General features: G+C 40.3%; 2 protein-coding genes and 1 long non-coding RNA gene across 4 annotated transcripts; 1 reads left to right on the top strand and 2 right to left on the bottom strand.

Moving 5' to 3' along the window:
- Positions 1-379: 379 nt before the first annotated feature.
- On the bottom strand, positions 380-18184 carry ubr1 (ubiquitin protein ligase E3 component n-recognin 1). The gene is made up of 47 exons (XM_026151638.2): positions 18030-18184; positions 15479-15735; positions 14930-15008; positions 14431-14541; positions 13238-13365; positions 13015-13153; positions 12855-12917; positions 12644-12767; positions 11649-11756; positions 11277-11365; positions 11095-11193; positions 10190-10347; positions 10005-10104; positions 9729-9857; positions 9443-9623; positions 9307-9359; positions 9082-9192; positions 8931-8996; positions 8726-8827; positions 8582-8645; positions 8365-8489; positions 8216-8268; positions 8024-8126; positions 7897-7945; positions 7645-7799; positions 7462-7561; positions 7274-7377; positions 7079-7159; positions 6823-7004; positions 6507-6715; positions 6322-6421; positions 6076-6228; positions 5880-5980; positions 5394-5493; positions 4890-5038; positions 4752-4807; positions 4574-4670; positions 4429-4496; positions 3981-4128; positions 3756-3843; positions 3248-3384; positions 3042-3150; positions 2901-2957; positions 2736-2813; positions 2484-2654; positions 2259-2360; positions 380-1675 (listed from the first exon to the last, which is right to left on the bottom strand). The coding sequence occupies exons 1-47, from the start codon at positions 18072-18074 to the stop codon at positions 1534-1536; spliced, it is 5223 nt and encodes a 1740-aa protein (XP_026007423.1). The 5' UTR covers positions 18075-18184; the 3' UTR covers positions 380-1533.
- Positions 18109-21890, top strand: atxn3 (ataxin 3). 2 transcript variants are annotated; one of them, XM_026151641.2, is made up of 11 exons: positions 18109-18268; positions 18777-18941; positions 19044-19088; positions 19196-19281; positions 19364-19430; positions 19508-19595; positions 19673-19802; positions 19940-20103; positions 20312-20468; positions 20585-20649; positions 20760-21890. In XM_026151641.2, the coding sequence occupies exons 1-11, from the start codon at positions 18245-18247 to the stop codon at positions 20810-20812; spliced, it is 1044 nt and encodes a 347-aa protein (XP_026007426.1). In that variant the 5' UTR covers positions 18109-18244; the 3' UTR covers positions 20813-21890. The 2 variants fall into 2 exon arrangements, with proteins under 2 accessions (XP_026007426.1, XP_026007425.1); XM_026151640.2 differs by having other exon boundaries at positions 18110-18268; positions 19937-20103.
- Positions 19110-20119, bottom strand: LOC145422423 (uncharacterized). Its single transcript, XR_013903711.1, has 2 exons — positions 19905-20119; positions 19110-19817 (listed from the first exon to the last, which is right to left on the bottom strand). It is a non-coding gene; the product is annotated as an uncharacterized LOC145422423 (long non-coding RNA).
- Positions 21891-22152: the final 262 nt, after the last annotated feature.

Genomic DNA, 22152 nt, shown 5'->3' with positions numbered 1-22152 from the left:
TGCCTCAGCAATGTCACCAGGTTTTAATGCTCAAATATAAACTTTGCTGGGATGAGCTACAAAAAGTTTGACAATAAACTGTCCACTTGAGGACTTTGAATTCTGAAAAGAAGCCTTGCTGATGTGATCTGCTCTTCCTTCCTTTCTCCAACAACAAAACTGGGAAGTCACTTATTATAGCAAGAATACGTTTTTGTTGTCCTTTTCTTAAAAGAATGAACAGTTCGAGTGCAACTTCAGAATAACCGTTTAAAGCAGTTAACTTTAATCGAGAGCACATTCCTTTTTACAATGATTTATTCTAATCTTGGACACTACTGTTGTTGGGTCTGTTGTTGTTTTTAAACCCCATTCAGAGCTATGGAACAGACTACCTACAGATTGTCTTGTGTCTTTATTTCCACAGCCTGGAAATCATGAAGTCAAACAACACAACAACAAAAAAGGAAGAAATTATATATTCACACATTTGCTAAGTGAAATGACAGAAATAAAATGGAGTACCTGAAACCATACACTGGGATTTAAAAAAAGATTTTTTTCCTCTTAAATAAAACACTGCAATTGATCATTGACAACTAAAACTCAGATAATGTAGAGTCAACATCAAATGATAAAGGTTGACAATGTGTCGCACAACAGGTCATCCAATAATTTTTGATTACAAGCTTAATAAAGCTTAATAAAACTTTTTTTCTAAAAGCAATCTTGCAATATCATATTGTATTTGAATTCCCTCTATATAATTAATTTCACAATTCTGAAGGTAAGTAAGCACAGATGTGAGAGTTATGTAACTATAAGAATGGCTGAAATTCAGAAAACTGGTGCATCTAAGGACAGGATATGAAGAAGTCACTGAGACAGATTCCCGTATACTTTTCTGAGAATACTCAATCTGTTTGAAGCAATCTTGAAAATGATGTTTATTCTATATACGTTTTGCCCATTATACATGTGTCTATTTATAAGTAAAGGTGTCAGTAGGTTAAGGTTTAATTATTTGAGGAATTCTACATAATAAAGGGTCAAAGGCAAAAATGGATAGGATCTCCGAAAAAGGCTAAAGTTTTCCACATGAATGTGCTTGGAAACCGCATCTTTGAACAATTATAACTTATCACAAATCATAAGTTCTAACACAAAGAGAGAGAACGCAGAAAATTCACAGCATCATTAAGAAAAAAAACACATGAAGTGATAACAGAAACGTGTTAGTGTGTGTCTGATGCTCTTCTTTATTTGAATGAGCTTCTTTGCAAATAACATTACTCTGGGAGAAACTCATCCTCACAGCAGACAATCAAACTGAAACAAGGCGACTTGGGATTAATCAACAACAATCACCCTCTATCCATTTTGACTGCCCCCCCCCCTCTCTGGATTCCAAAGGAGACTCATTTATGATGAAACAGGCTTTTCTGATTACAGAAGGGTTTGGGTTGATTGCTTGTGTGTGTCGTGTGCGTGCATGTGTCTTGGGAGCACAGGGGCCGTGCTCGGTATCGGCCGGTCACACAGCTGGAGCAGTCATCACAACATCTGCCACTCAAAAGCAAACATAACGTTGACCACCTCCAGGCTGCGGGCGATTTCTTCCAGGATGCAGTGCTGCTGCCACAGCTGGTTTAGCTTCCTGTAACGCTCTGGGCAAAGGTGCAACGGATTACCCCGTCTAAAACACAGAGAAACAAATGCATTCAAGGGTTTCTCAAACCCAGTATTTCACTGGTATGACAAAAAAATGTAGTCATACTTCGTAGCTGTGTAAACCACTTCTTTATGTCATAAAAAAAACTTAATGCTTATGCAAATCTGAAAGTGCATGAAGGTAGTATTATAGGTTAAAGCTGCCCAGGTGTTGGGCTTGAACTGCAAGTTGCTCATCGGGGTCTACTGTGAGAATGTGCTATCACTGTGCGATCAAGTTTTGATCAGCACATAATTATGAATTTGAGATCTGCAACAAAGCTCAAATAAATGCATTTTTGTAGTCTACAATGGCAACAGTTTTAGCTTCAACATTCAAGTCTACAAGTGACACCAAAGTTTCAATTACATTAGCCACAGTATTGCTGTACATTGCCCCTACGAGCAACATCATCCATCTACCTTTTCATAGATGGCACAAGCTGTAAAAATTGTCTGACAAAGCCAAACAGCTGACCTTGAGTACATCCTCCAGTCTGTATTATATAGTAGAGTTTAAGTCTAAAAATACAGAAGTAATACTACAAATAAACTGAATAGGTTCTTACCCAAGATGAGGATCAGTCTCCCCATAATCATCCAAGTACGGAGCGGGATACGTGCTCCCTCGAGTCCGACTGGCCATCAGCACAATTTCACACTCTCTTATCCTGTTATCATTAAACAAAATGTGATTCAGTTAGAAAAAAAAAAAAGTAAACCCAAAAGACAAACTAATTCTGGGCTTGAAATACAATTCTACTAATGTAAAATGTGCCGTGTGACTGATTAACCTGAGGAACATCCCCACTCCTGCTCCACAGGTCGCAGCGTGGGCAGTGCAAGCCCCCACGTCCTCCCCTTCCAGCTGACTGAGACAACAGGAGCTCTGAGAGCACAGCATAGCCCCACAAAAGAGACATAAAGTCGGATGCTTCCTCTCATCATCGGTGGATTTTGGACACCTGAGGACATGATGCAGACGAGTGAGAAAGGATGGACAGAAGAGAACTAGAAGATGTCAAATGAGAGGACTCCTTACTTACTTGAAATAGCTGGCTTGATTGAGGAGAGTACTGTAATCTTCAGGAAGTTCAATCAATCGATTCCTTTTCCTGGGGTATCTGTTGAAAGAGTGAGTTTATTGGCCAACTGTAGGGTTTCAATAAAACTAAAATCTATGTTGAAATAATAAAAGACCCAAAGTCTACCTGACTGTCTGGATTTTGCCTTTCAGGGCTTTGGTTACAACTGGGCTCCCACACCACCTAAGAAATAACAAGAAATAATAAGTTACAAAACTACTGACTTCACTGGGAACTAGTGTAAGATGCAATAGTGTTTTCTCCGACCTCTGAAGCAGTGGACTAACAGTTTCTCTGTGATCGTGGAAAAGCTGAAACACATTGGAGGGTAGCGCCAGGTAACTGCATAGTGCCTCCATCTGTTCTTGAGAATCAACTGCACAAGACATAAAATATCAGCATGAATGCACAAAACTTCCTCTTCTGAATTCCAAAATGCAATAAAATTCTGACACTACTACACTGAAACCTACCAGAAATGCTAAAAAGCTCCTCTGGAGGAGGTACTCCTGTAAGGCAATTGAAAAAGAGAGCAGCACAACGCAAGAATGGTGCAATTCCTGTCTTCACTCTTTCTACTAAAGAGCTGCCAGAAACATCTGGAAGGAGCCTGATGAGAAAACCACAAAATAAGCTGTCAAATATCTGAGAATTCACCATGAAAAAGGCTGAAACTAAGTATTTGTTCCCATTATAAACAGGTAATAGCCATTCTTGTCAAATTATGAGTTAAAAATATTTATCCAACTCTGACGGTCTTACTGTCCAATACATCAAAACCTCCTGACACCTGCCACAAATGCATTTTTGTGACTAATAGCAGACATTTAAATTATAAATTAGCATTAAGAAAGGAGATTCGTTTTTGCTTAAGTTTAGTGGCTGTCAAAGTTTTTTCTTTTTTTGATGTCCATAAAAAATATGTATGGAAAAATACAATCATGCTAATGTGCTTTAAGCAGGTGTTTGAAAAACACTCACCTTCCCGTGTGTTGTGACACTGCAGAGTACAACTCTGCTGCTGCTCTCTCCTCCTTCGTCTCCTGTCCATCCCCTGCTGCAGGGACGTCTGCACAAACAAACCAATTATTTAATCATCATAATCACTCCAATTATCTCTTACTACTGGCTAGCTCCCTAAGTGGTAGCTAACAGTGGTGTTATTAGATCACATTATTTTGGGGGCGGGGGTCTGTGATTTTGTACCTGCAGAAGACAAGAGGATCTGCAGCACATGAGCCATGGTCACCAAATGCAAGATATGCAGGTGATTGTATGCAGCGCTGACAGCAGATGGCTGTAAGTCTACAGTCTCCTCTTGATAAAGCGAGGGTATCGATAGCACCAATCCAACCTGACAAAACATCCAAGCGTTATAAAACCATCACACACCTGTTTCTTAAAGACATAATCTCTTCAATTTTAGTAAAAATTCAGAGGGTTGTCTATAGTTTCTCAATCAACAGAAAATAAAATCTCCACCATCATGTTTCCTCTTTACAGTCTTACATCTTCTGGAGTTCATGTTCATTTTCAATTGGAATCTGTTTTTATTGCACTTAACATAATACATTTATTGTATTAATCTAATGTATTAGCATGAAGCATTTGCTCAGACTAATATGTAAGAGCAGTTTCTTTCAGAGACACCTACCAGAAGATGGAACAAGTCCACCTCTAGAAGAGAAGGTGTGTTCTTTCTGCTCATGACTGGTAACAAGACTGAGAAGAGAGAAAGGACAGTTAAACTACACAGTCACAAGTCTAACCAGCCTGAAGTTTCTCTGATGACCACATACCTCCCAACATATCAGTGAAGTGCCTTTGGATGACTGCCTGAGAGCTCTTAAGTCCCTGCGTTGCTGAAAACTGAACAATGGCCTTCATGCCTGCAAGCTAAAAGAGAAGCATTTCACACAACTTTCACAGAAACCCCCTACACTAAAAGAACTACATCAATTGTTCACTACTGAGTACCTGTCTGTTCTGTAAGGACCCAAATAGCGGCTTGCCCTCCTGCTCCAGTATGTTTTCTGTGAAGATTTGCAATTTTAAGACCTGCGCACATGAATACATGCAAAGGAAAGGAGTGACAAAAGCCAACAGATGCAGTACCTATGGCCTGAATAGTGAAGGCACATGTGTTCCAGGCCATAATGGAAACACGGGGGCACAGCTCATTGGGCGCAGTCTTCAGTCCAACCCTGTGGACTGTGGTGGCGCACACAACCAGCATCTCTGTAATGCTGTCTGAAAACTTTCTCCTAGAAACAACAAACAGCACAAAATTTAGAAAAGAAAATAACAAGCGCACCATTTTAAACTTTACTTTATGTGCAAAGTGCACGTTTCTGTTACTTATACTGTTCAAACCCATTTGACATATACTTGACATAATTTGTATGGATCAATCTATTCACCTTGGAGGACAGGTCAAAGGTCATATGTCATATTGGTGAATAGAAGCCAAATTTTAATGGATTTTTAACAGCTTTATAAGAATTGATTTGAGCTAAGTGTTTACAGACAGAAAGAGTGACGCACTTGCATGCACACAAAAGCTACCAAAAGCAAAACCTCCTTGGCAGAGGTAATAAAGGCAGAGAGAGGTGCACTCACGATTCTTGCACTCCATAGCTCAGAATAGATCTAAAGTCTGGTTGGCCCTCGCCACACAGCCCAGTGCTACCATTACTACTACTGCCTTCTGTGTTACGGTCTGCAAGAAAAAAAGCAGGAGAGAACAATCATCGGTTGCACTGTGTGGTGTGTTATTAGAGGTTCACGAATAACAAGAAAAACGTATGCAAGCCAAGACTACTCCGTAGTGGCTTCTAGTAAAATCCAGACTGTGTGCAAATTAAAACACCTTCTGCAGCTGTTTTCCTGCAAGCATTCAACTCCTCACCAAATAAAGCCAATTTTTCCTATTGCTCTGGTTCACATCAACACACTAAGAGCATATCAACATCTTACTCACATGTGAATATGGCAGGTGTTACACATCGAAATGTGGACTTTTGTTCATTGGTGGATCAGTTTTACATGTGTGACACTACAAACCAGTATAGTGTGCGATAACTGTATTCTGGGTTCTATTCTTACCATTATCCTGAGCGATTGACTGGAGTCCTTTAATCCTAGCAGAGAGGATCTGGATCCAACGAGGCAGCGTCAAATGCTCTCCAATTATCGCTGCGTTTTCACTACACACAGAAAACAAACATGCAAATGACTTCTTTACATTTGCACAGATAATCAAAGCACTGCAGACTGGCTGGGAGTAAGAGGATGGGCTTACTAGTCAAATGTGAGGGGTTCTAATGGGATCAGAGGTACCACAGTATTGCACAGAGACTTGCACAAGGGGCACAAGTACTCTCCATTCTCCAGATCAATGATCAATTCAGCATGGAGCCGGTTCCTGGTTGTATTTTGGACTGCCTCATAGTATCTGTTAAAAAAGAGGAAATGACACCTGTACGTGAGTTACACCGAACTTTAGTTAAGAGGCAAAATTAGTCAAATTTGTTCCCTAGTGACTTACTTTTGCCAACATGTGGCATGCATGACATGTCCGCAGCTGCCAGTGTGGGTCCCCACAGCCAGATCCGGAGACATAAAGAGGGGATATGATGTTCCCGGCCCTTTAAGTGATAACCACAAGACAACGTATAAGTTAAATCTGAATCTCACAAAGTAAAATAGTATGATCAGTGAATGGAGCCTGACCATCTGCTCTGCTGCTTGGTATCTTTCCTCTGCACTGTGTCAGCACTGTGGACCTCTGGACACAAGCAGCGAGTCCCATGGCTGGAGCCTGAGCCATCACCTCCTGCTCCTCCTGGCAAAGAATGCAGGTCAGTACCTCCCTGTCAGCCGGAGTGGACCCTCGGTGAGGCCCAACAGCTACGCATAGCTCCCTCTGCTCCGTGGCACAGCTGGAGAAATAAATCAAACTACATTAGGTGAAAATTATTTCGTTTAAACCCTCACTTTTAAGTCATTGAAATACAACTACGAGGTGTTATGGAAAGGCTGTACTCACTCCCCAGTGGACGCTACAGTTTCTCCCTGTGTTCCACTTTCAGGCATGTTGTCATACAGCATCTTATTTGACTCAATAAAGTTCTTTTGCATTGCTGACATCTGGGCCATTATCTTCTGTCGGTGGAGCTTAGCCGCCTCTGCCTTCCTTTTCCGCTCTGCTTTTTCTTTGTCCTGAGCACTCTGGATCAACAAAACCAGAAGTCAGAATGATTTAACTCAAAGATATATTTTAAGTCACTTAAGTTTTAGTTTACCTCTTCTGGCTTGGCTGTTTCCATGCTCATGGACACTGTTGGACTGGAGTTCTCTCTAAGGCACTTGACAACCTCAAACATCTAGAAGAAAAACAGTGTTATAAAATTATAAAACTGTCCTGTCCTGAAACATGATAACTACTGATTTAACATTATGTAACAATATCTTTAATGAATAGTAAGTGAATAGCCTACCTGTAGAACCCATTTAATCATGTCTTTTTGCGCTTCCAGAGAAGGCAAAGTCTTAATCTTGGACAACAAGAGGAACACTGACTTGCCATGTTCTGCACCCATTACTGAAAAAGAGGAACAGGGATTTTACTTCTCAAAAAGTAATTACACGATTTCAAAGAGACAACAAAGCTCATTTTTCCACTCACAACGAGCCTTTAGGCTGAAATCAAAGGTCACTTCCTCCGCAGTGACATCCTCAAGCTGTGATTTCTCTTCTAGCAATGCCTGGCCAATCAGGTGCAGCGCCTGTGTGATAAAGGAGTTAATTTTGTTGCTACATTTGTATTGAGAAATAGGGTAGATCTCGGGAGGGAAAATGTAATTTGTACCCTCTGGATCATGGCTTCCGTCCAGTGTGTTGGCCGGTCTTCTGCAGCTCTCTGCAGGACGTTTCTCAGGATGTGAACCATTATGTCACAGCAGAGGAGTTGCACTATATAAGAAAAGTCTGAACAAAAGGCTGGGGGCACCGGCGGACGAAGAGCTGAGCACAGACACAAGCGGGGGCAATGTTATTAGAGCCGATGAAATTACCAACCAATCTCCAGAGACATTTGGTGACAGAGTGGAGGGTCAGTCACCTTTATCATTGCCCTCCTGAGCTCTCCTTTTCTTCTGAGACTCTTCTGCCTGAAAGAAGTGTAATATAACCAATTAACCAAATATAGTCAACAGACACTGTCAATTTAATTGAAGGCGCTGGTCTACCTTGCTATGCTGGGATCTTGAGTAATGGTAGAAGAATGGGTTGAACTCTACTAGATGTTCTTTTTTCACTTCGTATAACCCATGTCCCGACACTCCTGGTTTTCTAAAAGCAAAAACCGAACACAGAGATTACGAACTCGTGAAATTTACTATTAAGGCAAAACTCAATCTGTTTTCTGGGGGTTTACATACTTAAAAGTGGCAACTTTGGTGATAACTGTCTCCAAGCCTGTTTCATGGCTTTCCTAGAAAGAAAAAACATCACCTTTGTCATTTATCCTCCCAACTAAACACCACAAAATGAAACATATAATTCAGAAATGAAGCTTTTTGAAGCATACGTTCTCTGGCAGGGCTTTGACCAGGCTACTATGAGCCATGGGCTCAATGCACAGCAGGTGGATAACCTCCCTCATTGTCACATCCTCTTTGGTCAACTGACTGATCCCGGGGACATAGCGCTCACCTGAAGAGACAGCACTGTTCAGATACTTTTTTAGGTTTTTTAACTGAATTAAGAAATATCTCAATTTGATCAGGAGACTTTTGACAGTTTACCAATGATGGCGATCAGCAGGTAGAGCATCTCTTCTGTTAAACGGTTCCACTGCGTCAACTCGTCCTGTAAAAGAAGCTGCGTTTCATTAACACGTTTGGTGGCACGACGTTTTTTTACTGGATGATTATTCATGTGGAGCTTGCCTGGTCTTTGCTTGAACAACTTCTATTAAAATAATCAAAGAGCTCAAATCTCAACAAGACCAGAATGAGGAAGTGGTTGGGGTCCATTTTGGAAGCAGCTATCTGTAATAGAAATGATGAGGGACGTATGACATCATCACGCCGTTTGCATTTAAAACATTAAAAACTGGCATTAAAGAAGTGTTAATGCCCGACTGACACCAACCTGAAGCATGACTATATCCTTATCGTACATCTCGTCCCTGCACTTTACATCCTGGTAGTAGTACACCTGTTTATGTGAAAGTATTTATTAGGTGGAGAAGAAAGACAACAGAAAATAAAAAAGCACTGTGCGTCCAAAGGCTCTAGTGTACCTGGCTCACCAGCGAAAGCCCATTTCTCCGCCACATTTCAGCCGAGACCTGTGCAGCCAGCACAAAGCAGCGCAGAGGATGCTCTGCCAGCTCTGTGAAATCATAGGTTGCCTGTAATGACAGAAAGACTTCGATCTCTAACAAACAACGCATGAGGAGCAGCAGTACCTCACCTATCAGCTGTCACTAAGACTACAAATCATCACATTTTCTCATGTCACTTACAGGATTTTCCAGGCGCTCAATTGCGCCAGTTCCACACAGGAGTACATACAAGCCTATGAATCACAATGTACACATGAGTAAGTCCACAGCATACAAAAAAAAAATCACTGCAAGTCTTAAATACTACTTCTCCTACCAGCCAATAGTCTGGAGATGGGCAGATGTATGCTGACAGGCTCCCGTGAGACTTTATATGGACGGGCATGGAGGATGTGTTTGCACATATAGTAATCAGTGGCGTCCCTGTGGAAGGGCTGGTTATTGCACTGCTTCAGAACTGTGTGGCACTCCTTAAATGCAAGCAGCAAAATCTCATCCTAAGAGGGAAGACAAAGGCAATAAGTGAGTACAACGTTCGCTCTCCTCCACATAAGCAGATTAAAAATTTAAAGATATCACAGTTATGCTTCAAGAAAACTCACATCAGAGGAACACCAGTCCTGAAACATAGCAAGAATATGGCGGAGCTGAATCTGCAAAGTAAAGCCAGCTTCCCATTCTGGCTCCACAGCAATGTGTTGGCCAAGCTGTCGCTTCACCTCCTCCATACCCTGGTGTAGAAAGCGAAGGATTCATTAAATATCCAGAGTGTCTAGTTGTCTTAAAGTAATGTAACACTACCAATATTACATGATACATATTTAAAGACAGACATTGCATATATTTACAAAATGACACAGTGTGAGGACCATTTGTACCTGCATGCATTTAAGAAGACCAAGAAAGACTCTGAACCCCTTCAAGAACTGCCCCCGAAGCTCTTCGGTCCATATTGAGGGTTTACTGATCAGAATATACCTGTGTGGCAAAGATTAGTGACATCTTACATAAAAGGCCATAAACAGCAAGGTATAAAGAACAAGGTGTTGCCTTCTTTAATCACCTGAGGTCGTGGAAGATGACTTGGATGCGTGAAAACTTGTCTGAGTTGTAGCCCAGGAAGACGAAGCGATTGTTATCATCTAGATGTTCGCGAAGCAGTTCCATGACGGTATCAACTATCACCTTAATCACATTGCACTCTTCGATCAGCTGTCTGGCCTATTGGAAGAACACAAATGTAAAAGAAAGCATGGAATATAGGTTAAGGGTTACAACACATACTGTTCAATATTTTAATTACACATACATACATGGCATCCAACACTTAAACCACTATGACAAGATACAGAAATGGAAAAGTGCATGTAAGGGCACATATCAAACTGATTTGTCCAACTTCACCAAACTTAAATGGCCTCCTCAGTCTCCAGACCTCAATCTTTGGGATGTGTTGGAACAGGAGATTCATATCTGATTTAATGGCTAGAGTAGGGACTACTGTGGTTACATCTGATAAGTCGACCACAATTTGGATTTAGAGCCAGACCTAAATCCAATTTGTGTGTCTCTAACCCATCTCCCTCTTCTTTCTCTCTTCCTCCCCTCACACTGAACCATCACGAGTTGTCTGACTGTTGGGGTTTCTCTGTAATATTGTTGGGTCTGAACAGTACAATATAAAGGTGCTTGAGATGCCTGTTGTTTGATTTGGCGCTATATAAATGAAACTGAATGAAAACAGATACTTTAGAACAACCTGCAGAGAGCCATTTTCAGCATATATCACACACATATGGATGTTTGCCAGTGTTAATCCTTGAAATCATTCCTGCTAAACAAAGGTTACTAAAGGTTCACTTTTTTTTTTCACCGGAAACGTGAATATTTAATTGGTGTGTTTAAAAAGGATGTGTACTATATTTACATGCAGTATCATATGACTTCTGGCATTGAAACAACACTCACTAGTGTGGGAACAGTGAAGATCTGAACAGACAGAGCTGTGATGGATATATTCCTCTCATGGTCATCATTGATGAAGTCCTTCTGCAGCTGCTTATAGTGCTGAAGAGACAATGATGAGGAACATATTAGTGGAATGGGAAAAAAAATGCAAAACAGTTTACATTTTAAAATGTTTTACTTACCTTTGTAAACTCAATCGCAAAAAGCCTCTTGCATTCAGTATCCATTAGCATGCTGCAGAAAATCAGCTCGTGCACTATCTTGCGAGCTCCTGGAGGAAATAAGAAAAAATGTGTTCAACAGAATCATAGTGAGGCTCAGGCTCAAGCTCTACACTACTGTCTGCAAATTAAACCATAAATAGCATCATCTGTAAGTGACTGGTAAGTGTGAGAGGCTGCAGGAGCTTGAATGGAATATATGACAGCACAACAAATACAGTGGCATAACACTTAAAAGGCATTGTTGATGAATAACCTGTTTAATATTTTTTCTTTTTTTAATAAGAACACCTCCTAAAGTCCATTAATTAGTGTGGGCTGAGGCCTGCTTACCTTTGAACATCCTGGCATCATGCAACATGAGTCTGCTAATGAGGCAAGGTCGATCTCTGTCCACGTCTGGCTGTAGCGCCACCTGACAGAAGGCTTGCCTGAAACCCACTGCACAAAACAGATTACCAGTCATACAGCTGTACATGTACAACAGGCAGTTTTCATGTGTCAGCACAGGGTAAACACAGCTGTTTCTGATAACATGAATCATGGCCCTGTTCCCGTTAAACTGGCCAGGCCACGTGTGTTTTTCATGTGCACCCACTGCACTGGCTGTGACACAGTAAACAGACTGTAATTAATTTATCTGTGACACTTGTGTGTTACCCTGCTATGACAAGCCAAAATGGCCATGTTGAAAAAGACCTATTTAGACATCTGCGAGCAATCTTTGCAGATCTAGGACATAATGTACGTGAGTGGTCTCCACTGTTGCCGACATTTATGCTTGTCCTGGTACAATGCATGTTAATTACTGTGTAGTCATGTCCCGGTGTTTTATGTACAGAGCCAGCAAATAGAAATAAATAAATAAAAATTAAATGCTGGGATGTTTTTCCTCCTGGGTCCCCGCTCTTTGTTGTGGTCAGTGTTCTAGTTTTTCCACTTCTCTGTACATTCCCTAACTCTGATCGTCCATTCTGATCATTTCAGCATTCTAATTCCAGGAAGGTGGTTACATTTGTGAAACCTTATATATGATGCTATGATTATTATATCTGATGCTATGACTATTTACCCTTAAACTGAGGAGATGATTGCTATTCTCTCACTGATGAATTCAAAAAACGCAGCACAAAAGTAGCTGGAAATGCACTGGAGGAATTGACTGTGCTGAACAGGACAATCGTAAGAGTTGCAGGTTCTTGGGAGGTGTATGTACGTTACAGCGTAGATTTCCCACCGAGGCATAAATCAGGCGTCGGGTGTACATATTCTGACTAAAAAGACACATTTAAAAAGTAACGCTAACAAGTTTGTGTGATGTAGATTACCTGAGTAACTTATTATTTTCTGCAACCAGGAGCCGAGGTGCAGAGCAAAAGTTTGATGAGCCATTACTACTGAGTGAAGGATCTCCACACGCAGTGGCTGCTGGGAAATTTGCACTGAGTTTGCCTGCAAAACAACAGAGAAAATATTTATGAAATGCAAAACTGAAAAGCGATAACATATTCCCAAGCTTAGCAGTGGGATCGTGTTTACCCTGATACGTTCTTGCGCTTGCTGGCAGGAGGTAAGGCTTCCTCTCTTTACTGCCCGCCGACCCTGCGTCCAACAGTTGACAATAATTATATCAAGTGCCTCCATTTAAATTCACAGTCATTTAAATTAAACCTTTCAGGTAAACAACCTAAAGAAATACCTCTTTATCAATGAGCGTTGTGTGTGTCTGTGCTTCAGCTAGATCACAGTTAACCGACCGCTGCAGGGTGTAGATCACATGGTCGTACGAGTGATGCTCATCGTTGTAGAGAACACAGTAATATGTATTGTCTTTAATCCTGTATGGATGAAGAAATACTCTGTCAAACTTAAGCAGAGTCTTTGAAGTTCAGATTATATTTTGGAAACTTGACAGGTTGTACCGAGGCTGAAGTTCAGCTGGCAGCTCAAAGTTCTCCTCCCACACCAAAAAATCTGTGACATAGTGCAGCAATATCCGGAACAGCTTCTCGGCACGTCCGTATAACTCCAGGTCCAGCACGCAATCATCCTACCCAAAATGAAAAAGCATAACGGAGGATTCAAAAATTCACATCTTAATTTAAACAATTAAAAAAATTTGGCACATTGCAGAGATGTGTAACTATAGTAAAAATGCATCATTTTACAGGTCAACACTGACAGTGGCAGAAAACAAAAACAAACAATAACTTCACACAAACAAAAGTGAACATGACATGGAATAACCATTATTAATTCCTCATTTCCTGTGTCTTACTGGGTATGGTCTAAATATTTGTCTTAATTAAAGCCAAGCAAGCAGCTGGTCTGGTAACATTAATATCAAATCCCCTGAGGACAAACATTTCACATAGCAGCACAGCATTTCCTCCAAATGTCCAATGTCTAATACGCTAACCAAACAAACGATACAGTGAGTTTATCTTGACGTTACATCACTGTGTGAGAGCAAACACTAGAATCTACTGTAATCTAACCAACAAGAGATCTGGATGGAAAAGAACACAAGGTTTTCATGTCCAAAGCAGATGTGCTGCTATGGTAATGTGATTTGTTGAGCACAGGTTCAGATCTGATGTAAAGAGCACAAAGCACCCAGCCAGATCGAGGCCAGGGATGCGCGTTTCTGCGAGGAGAAGCACCTGCTGTTTACGGAAGAAAGAAAAAGCGCAGTGCTGTCAAACAGTATGTCTACTCAAAGCCCCTGAGCATGACGGTAAGCACAAACGCTGTGATCAGCAAAGAAAGGCCTGACAAACAACAGCTGCCAGCAAAATCAGCAGCCTTTTGTAGGAGACGCTGTGAACTGAATAAATCTCCAAACAGTTGTGCAGAATTAAAGGCTGCTCTTAACTAGACTCACCCACTGCTGTTTTCCACTAGTTTCAATTTAACATCTCTTAAATTTATATTTTAGATGATTTTCCCGGTAACTTTTTTTTCTTTTTAATTCACAGAGTCAAACCTACCACCAAGAGAGCAGCAACCAGCACTAAGATGGGAAAATAAGCATTCTGGGGTCACTGACACAGAATGGGACAAGTACACCCACCCCTCCTCCACTTCCTTCTTTCTGCTGTATTACGCAACTCACCGTTACCATGGCATTGGCTGCCCCTGGGTCATGTTTGGAGCAATAAGGGCCAATCTTCCAGGCTTCTACATCTCCACAATCACAGAACCCCCCGCCTGATGATGCATGCATCTGGGAAAAAAAGCATATCAGTGATGAGTGCATGTGATTAACAGACACACGCAATTGCAATTTCTTTAAACATGTCCTTTAGTTATGCAACACTGAGGTTCCAACATATATGACAAAGATCAAAGACGATATCCTATAATTTAGAAAGGGTATAGATAGAAATAGGATTGCACACTGTGCACACTGTGCAGAGAAGTGAATCACTTAAGAGTGGTGACTGACAATGACAAAGCATGGAAACAGTAGTAAGAAAAGGGGGAGGGAGTCCTGTTACAGATTAGAACTCCAGGGATGAGTGACTTCCATTCATTCAAAGGTTGGTACAGACACCGTCCACTAAAAACTGCTGGAATCCATTAAAAATATAAACATTTATACTAACACCAACCTTGTAGCGATGGCTTTTGTGAACACTATCCTGGAAGCAGTCCATGCACAGGACACAAGTGGGATCTATCGCACAATCCCTGCAAGAAGTGGAAGACATGTATTTTTTTACTTGGCAGAAAAACAAAAGTCTAACACTAAAGAGTGCTATACTCTAGGTCAGGTGTGTCAAACATAAGGCACAGGGGCCAAAATCGGCCAGGCAAACAAACCAATCCGGCCCACTGGACAACTTCGTTTTATAGCTTTTACTAATGATAATGATAATCTGGGGATTAAATGTGTAATTAAACTTCTTTATACCAATAAAAAGGGGGTCTTTATTTGGTCCGGTCCATTTCAGATCAAAGAAAGTTCTATGTGACCCAAAATGTAAAATGAGTTTGATATAAACTAAGCTGCTTGCCAAGTGTTCTCGCTTTTAGTCATTTACTTTGATATAAACATCTATAGTGCCTATTTTAATTCAGACCCCATAAAACTGAATATTTTACCACAGCTTTCCTGTAGAAACTTAGTAATTACAGGGATTTAGAAGAGCTGTTCAGACCTGCAGGAGTAGACCGTTTCGCCCTCTTTAAACACACGTCCACAGAGGTGGGACGAGGTACTCCCCTCCTTGAGCTTTTCCAAACCCTCTTGAGGATCCTCTCCAAAAAGGAAACACTCCAGAGGGTGCAGGAGACGGCTCTGCATGAGCTCCTCCTCTTCCTGAGGGCTGGAGTCTTTTAGGCAGAAGATCTGAGGCACCTGCTCCTTCAAGTAGGAGAGCAGTGCTGCTCTGCTGTCTGCTGCCTCCTGCCATTCCTGTGAGACAAAAGAGAAGAGCTTTACATCCTTGCTTTCTACCTTCTAACACAAATCTGCATGAACTCGCCATAGTAACGATGTGCAGATAAATGTTTCCTTTTAGTAATGCATTATGCCCAAAAAAACAAATCTTTCTTCTGAGGATCCTGACTTCTTCATGAAGGCAGAAGTGCACACCATGTTAAGTGCCGATAAAAATAAAAAATAAAAAAAAAGGTTAGATCTAGATTAATCCATAGTAATTGATGACTAATTTTTTCAGTCCTCGATTTGTAATGCAACTGTAGACTCTACATTAGCCTACAAATCTAAATAAACAGCATAGTATAAATAACCTTGTGCTGTGTGATTAATCTGTTCTTCTGCTTGGCCTTCAGCCCAATCATAAAGTAGACCGTATGCAAACAGGAGAGCGCCACGAGGAGCCGTTCGAGTTGCACATGAGATAAAACGGTTTGTTTAATTCACATGAAGGGTAGAATTATATTTCCGTTTGTCAACAGCAGTTGCATTATCATTACTCTGAAGACAAACTGAAGTGGACTAAACATAACTGTTCCTGAGAGGAATTATTTACAGTGGTTTAACTAATCATTCCAGACTTCAGAAGGATGGAATAGACTGGAAATGTGCAAATTTCCATATCAGACAGATGACTTCATTTAAAATGAATGGACTAACGCGAGATGTCAATTGGTCAGCTTTCTTAAACTTTTTTATATATGTGGAAAAATAGTCTCAAATTTTTCTTCTTTTTACAGTTGACAGTGAAAGCAAAAGCTCAAGTTTTCGTTTTAAAAGTAATTCAGCAGTCAGGGAGTGCAACCATTTAGGCATTTAAAATAAGCTTTATATTGAAATTATATTGAAATTGACATTAAACATACTGCTTCTACTTTTTTATTTGCATTGCTTTCCTGCTGTGTGCTTCCAGTGATGTGATTGTTTGCCTACTACTTGTCAACTACACAAGAACAAACATTCATAGGGGACAGATTGATTTTTTTCAACATACATACAAAGACTCAAGCTAAAAACTGAAAAAATAAATAAAAACACTGATATTAATAAAACACATAATTCTGTACACAATTATATTGCTCTTTTCATGGTTACTGACTCACTACACCTTCCTACACTTTATTATTCTAAATTTATTTTGACACAAGGAAAAAAACTGATAAAGCATAGAATAATCTAAATTTATAGGCATAATCTTTCTCTGATTTTCTATAACCATATAACAATAACATTCATTCTTCTGGGCACTGTAATAGTTTCGTCAGAATATCATATAATGTATTGACAGAAAGGATTCTGCCAAAAAATGCCTTCCGGTATTTAAACTGCTGTAAAAGATTTGCTGGCCTTTAGTCTGTCAAACAAATCTCATGAATTATATGAAGTCATTCTGAGTCAGAAAGTATATTCCTGTCACAAGGAATAAAGTGCAACGAGTTTTTTACAATTAACTTTTATTTATCTTTTATTCATCCAGGTAAAATTATCATTTAAATTACAAATGTGTAAAAGAGATCTCTTTATGCATATTTAGATATAGATAAATAGATATAGATAAGCCCTTCATAAATCCTGTTGACTACAGCCTATTTACCAACAGAAACAAGGATATGACATCGGTAATCTGGTGAGCTGTTGTTCAGTATGATTATTCAATGGTACTGGTGCGTGCAGTGCTTTTGCAGTACTACACTCTTAATGTAGTTACTCAGACTGCACAAGGCATCACATTGTTTTCATATTTGTTGGAGATGATATAATAAGACTGGATAGACAACATTTCTGAAACAAATCCATCGCTGCTGCTGAGCCCAGTTTCTCTTTCACACTGACCGACATGGCCGATGTTAATGATAGACGTAATGCAGCAAGAGCCCGAGGTTTGAAGACAGCCAGGGCGTTGATGCTGCAAAGTGTGTAAACTCATGGCAACTCATGGACAAAAGCGACTACCAAGATATCACAGGATGCAGCAGACGGAGGAAGACACATGCCGTGTTTTCTCTGTCGTTGGTGTCTACTCAGCCAAGTCTATCGAACCACTGACGCAGGGCAATAAAAATATTGCACTTAACCATTGCATTAATGACGGTAGTTAGGCAGCTAGCCTACAGCTAGCCGCAAGTGCTAGCTTGGGAAGTATGATAGCCTTTCACTGAGTGTTCGAATCGTATTGCTCAGAGGAATTAACACACTACACTTCACTGTTCTGTCCGAGCCCTTCGGTCACTACTGTCAGTTATATTAGCCAACTTAAAAAAAAATCATACCTTGCTGAGCTCTAGTCCGTCTAGGTTTTCCTCACTCTCCGCCATATTCCATTTGCCGTAAAGGAGGAGGTGTCGCTAGGAGACTGTTCTTACGACCAGAACCTTTCGCCGATGCTGGTGCTGTATGAGCCCAGCCACTAGACGGCGCCGGTCGAGATTGCTCCGTACACGGCGGGGCTGGAGGTCAGAGTTGAACGTTTGACAGAAAGCTGAACATGGATTCCATATTTCACGAGAAAGTAAGTTAAAAATATATATCTCAAAGTATTCATGGCCACACTGTTGGTCGTCTTTATTCGGGAATGTTCTGGACTCGTGACTGCACTTTGTTTACCAGGATTATGTAGCTGTTACGATATATGGGGTAATGTTTAGCAGTATTGTTGTCCAGACAGCTAAAATGCTAACTCACTTGCTAATATGAGATGTTGAAAAGTTTCCATTCAGCTTGTAGAATCAACACAGAAGGCGTCTTTACTTCCGCAGTCGTGTTATTTTTCTCATTTTTAGCAAAAGGATTAACTTAATATAGCAATCTTTTGTTACAGAGGACCAATAAGATCAGTTGTGTTTGTTGTTTACGTAGTTTAGCTAGCTCTGTGTTGGTTCCAGTTACTGATGCGAGAACAAATTATGAAATCGATTATTTCACCTTCATAAAGCTACCAAAGTTGTTGCGGACCCCTTAAAATCATACTGCCGGGTGAGTAACAAAACCATTTAACAATACCGATTATTAATTTGCAGCAAGAGGGCTCCCTTTGCGCCCAGCACTGTCTTAACAACCTGCTACAAGGAGAGTATTTCACTCCTGTGGATCTATCCTCAATTGCTCATCAGCTCGATGAAGAGGAGAGAATGAGGATGGCAGAGGGAGGTATGGCCAGCGAGGAGTACAGGACCTTCTTACAGGTGATTAGAGACAGAGCGGAAAATAAATACCTCATCAGCATATCTATGGATGTTATGCACAGTTACGTCATTTTTCTTATTGTACTCAATCTATGTTTATAGCAACCATCAGGAAACATGGACGACAGTGGGTTCTTTTCCATACAAGTGAGTTTTAAAAATTCACTCTTTATAAGAACGTATTTCTTTTAATAAGTAAGTTACATTTTGTTTTGTTTTTTTTTGTTTTATGATTGTTTTTTGGGTTTTCGTAGGTAATTAGCAATGCTCTTCGAGTGTGGGGCTTGGAGCTAATCCTCTTCAACAGCCGCGAGTACCAGAGCCTGATGATAAATCCAATGTAAAGCTCTCAGTTAGGATTATATTATGTAACAGCAAATTTGTATGTACATTTTAAGTTGATTTTGACTTCAATGTTTCAGAAATGAAAAAGCCTTCATTTGCAACTACAAGGAGCACTGGTTCACTATACGCAAACTTGGACAACAGGTACGAGGTACATGTTTTCATGAATGATATTAATGCAGCTTCCTTTACTAAAGTTTTTCATTCTATTTTCATTCCAGTGGTTTAACTTGAATTCCCTTTTGACTGGACCAGAATTGATATCAGACACCTATCTAGCCCTTTTCCTTGCACAGTTACAACAAGAAGGTATTGAAAAAAACAACTTTCATTCACTTGTTTAGATGTTGCACTACAGAAAAGATTACAGCAATTTATTTGTGCAGGGTATTCCATATTTGTGATCCGAGGAAACCTTCCCGAGTGCGAAGCAGAGCAGATTCTTGGAATCATGAGGGTCCAGCAGCAGCAGCGGCCCAGACTGATTGGAGAAGAGGAGGCCCAGACTAGTTCAGGGTATGTATGTGTAGCCTGTGTGATATGGAGGACCCAGGAGATGCTCATGAAGGAGTCACATACATTTTGTTTTGTACTGCTTAAAAGAAACTTGTGACTTACCTTTGACAACTGATTTCGTTGTTCTCTAACAGCAGCAGGTCAGTTGCTCTGGGCCAATCAGAGATGGCCTTTGGTGTGGAGGATGAAGTTGTGGATGAAGATGAAGAACTGAAGAGAGCTTTAGCACTCAGTAGACAGGACATAGATGTGGAAGATGAAGAAGCTGATCTTCGCAGGGCCATACAGCTCAGTATGCAAGGTACAGTATAGGTCATCTAAAAGTTTAAAAAATGTTGTAAACTACAATTACAACAATACAAGAAAAGAGACTACAAAATAGCACTGTAAAGTAAAATTTCTATAGTGATAGTTAATTTTTATCTATAAAAAATTCTGATTAGCACTAACATTGCTTTAAGTAATATGCATGCATATGCAGTATGGATATCTATTTTTCCATATTACAGGAGCAGTTATGAGCAACAAGTCTTCAGAGTGTGGAGTGGGAAATGTAAAATCAGGGAGCCAGGCAGCAGGAAGTGCTGCAAGAGAACAGAGAGAAGGCCAGAATGAGACACTTACAGCTGAGGAACTGAGGAAGAGAAGACAAGCCTACTTCGATCGGTAAGTTTAACTAAAACACTCCTGCAATGACAACTGCATATCGCACCTTCTTTTCAAAGTATACCGAGAAAGTATTGCATGGATTTTGATATAAGTCCACTGTGTTTACTGTTCAGGCAGCAGCAACAAACTCAGACAAACATTCCTCAACCAAAAGATACTCAACCAACTGGAAGCTCAGGTCAGCAAATCTTTTTTTTGAATGTAAATATAATACATACTTTGTGATTTATTTAATATTCTACTCAATTTAATGGAATCTAGTAACACAAGCCCACTTGCTTTTACTAGGTTCAGTAAACGCTGGCTCTGAAGGGGACCAACAACCAAAACCCAGCCAGTGAAGTTGTGGAAGGTTTGCCTGTATTGTTTACCAGCTGCCTGGATTGGCAACCCGGTACAGGGTTAGCTTTTCTCCCTCCTCTAACCTTTTGCACATGCGGACCTGAGGACAGTCAGAAGGCTGACAGTTTACCCCTGGTTAGTTCACTGACTATAAAGGCTATAAAGAAGAGGCAGCACTTAATCCGGCTCAGTGAAGTACTGAGATGGGGAAAAGATTGACGAGACTCATGATGCAGTTAATCCAAGTTTGCAATTGCCTTTTTAACCATGGCGCCTTCTCTTTCTATTGTATACACTTTTGTATTTTTTTTTTTGGCTTTTTTTTTGGCTTTGGCTTTGGCTTTTTTGTTTGTTTGTTTGTTTGTTTGTTTGTGTGAAAAACGGGCTACCCCTGAATATCACAGAAAGGGTGTGTTTTGTTATTTTGTGATGATGACATGTTGACACAGGCATTCTATGAAAGCCATATGAGACCAATGCTTTGGACCATAGATAAAAGCTTTTAAAGCTCTTTTCACCTATGGGATATATAATATTGCTGGCTTCATCAGTATGTTAAAAATGATGCTGTTGTGTCATTCAGAGAAAGGTCACTTTTACATTAATGTTTCTCACTGCTTCATTCAGACATGACCACAACAGAGACACAGAGAAACGCAGTATGCGCGTGATATTTGGCATATTGTCAGCACTGACTCTAGTGAAGTGTCATCATATCCTTGAATATATGTTCTTCAGCTACAGAGCAGGATCTGTGTATGTGTGTGTGTCCTGCATAGTGCTTCAAGATGAGCTGCCCCCACCCTTGCAGACAGGCTTGAGAGAAATCACACTTCTAGATTGGGAGTAGCAAAAATGCATTATGGAAAAATGCTTAAACCTTATTGCAGACATACATCCTGTTGCTCTTTATGGTGTTCTTTAGTTAACTGAGCAAACTTGAAAGATTAAAGAGAGGCACACACGGCTATATTCTCGTGCGTGTGCCTTTCTATTAATGCGACTGCGTGCTGAAAGCTACACATAAATCATACTAAAGCTGACGTATTAAGTTTGCCATTGCATCTTATACAGAAATGTGACCAGGATGCTCAATCAGGCATGGAGTCTGATTTAGATGTCATCAGATTCATTGGAAAGAAGAGGTGTTCTAAAAAGGGGCTAATGACAGTGAGTCCTTTTATAGTAGACTTGAGTGTGTAGAACAAAAAAAAAAATATATATATATATATATATATATATATAAAAATGAAACGTGCACATCACCAGAAAAAAAGATCCTCCTTAAAACCTTTACTACCACTAACATCTGTGGGTTATTTATTCTTTACATCATCGA

This window comes from Astatotilapia calliptera, chromosome 19, assembly GCF_964374335.1.
Source record: "Astatotilapia calliptera chromosome 19, fAstCal68.1, whole genome shotgun sequence".
NCBI classification, from domain to species: Eukaryota; Metazoa; Chordata; class Actinopteri; order Cichliformes; family Cichlidae; genus Astatotilapia; species Astatotilapia calliptera.
Note: the sequence above shows the minus strand (reverse complement) of the source record. Positions and strands in the feature narration are given on the sequence as shown.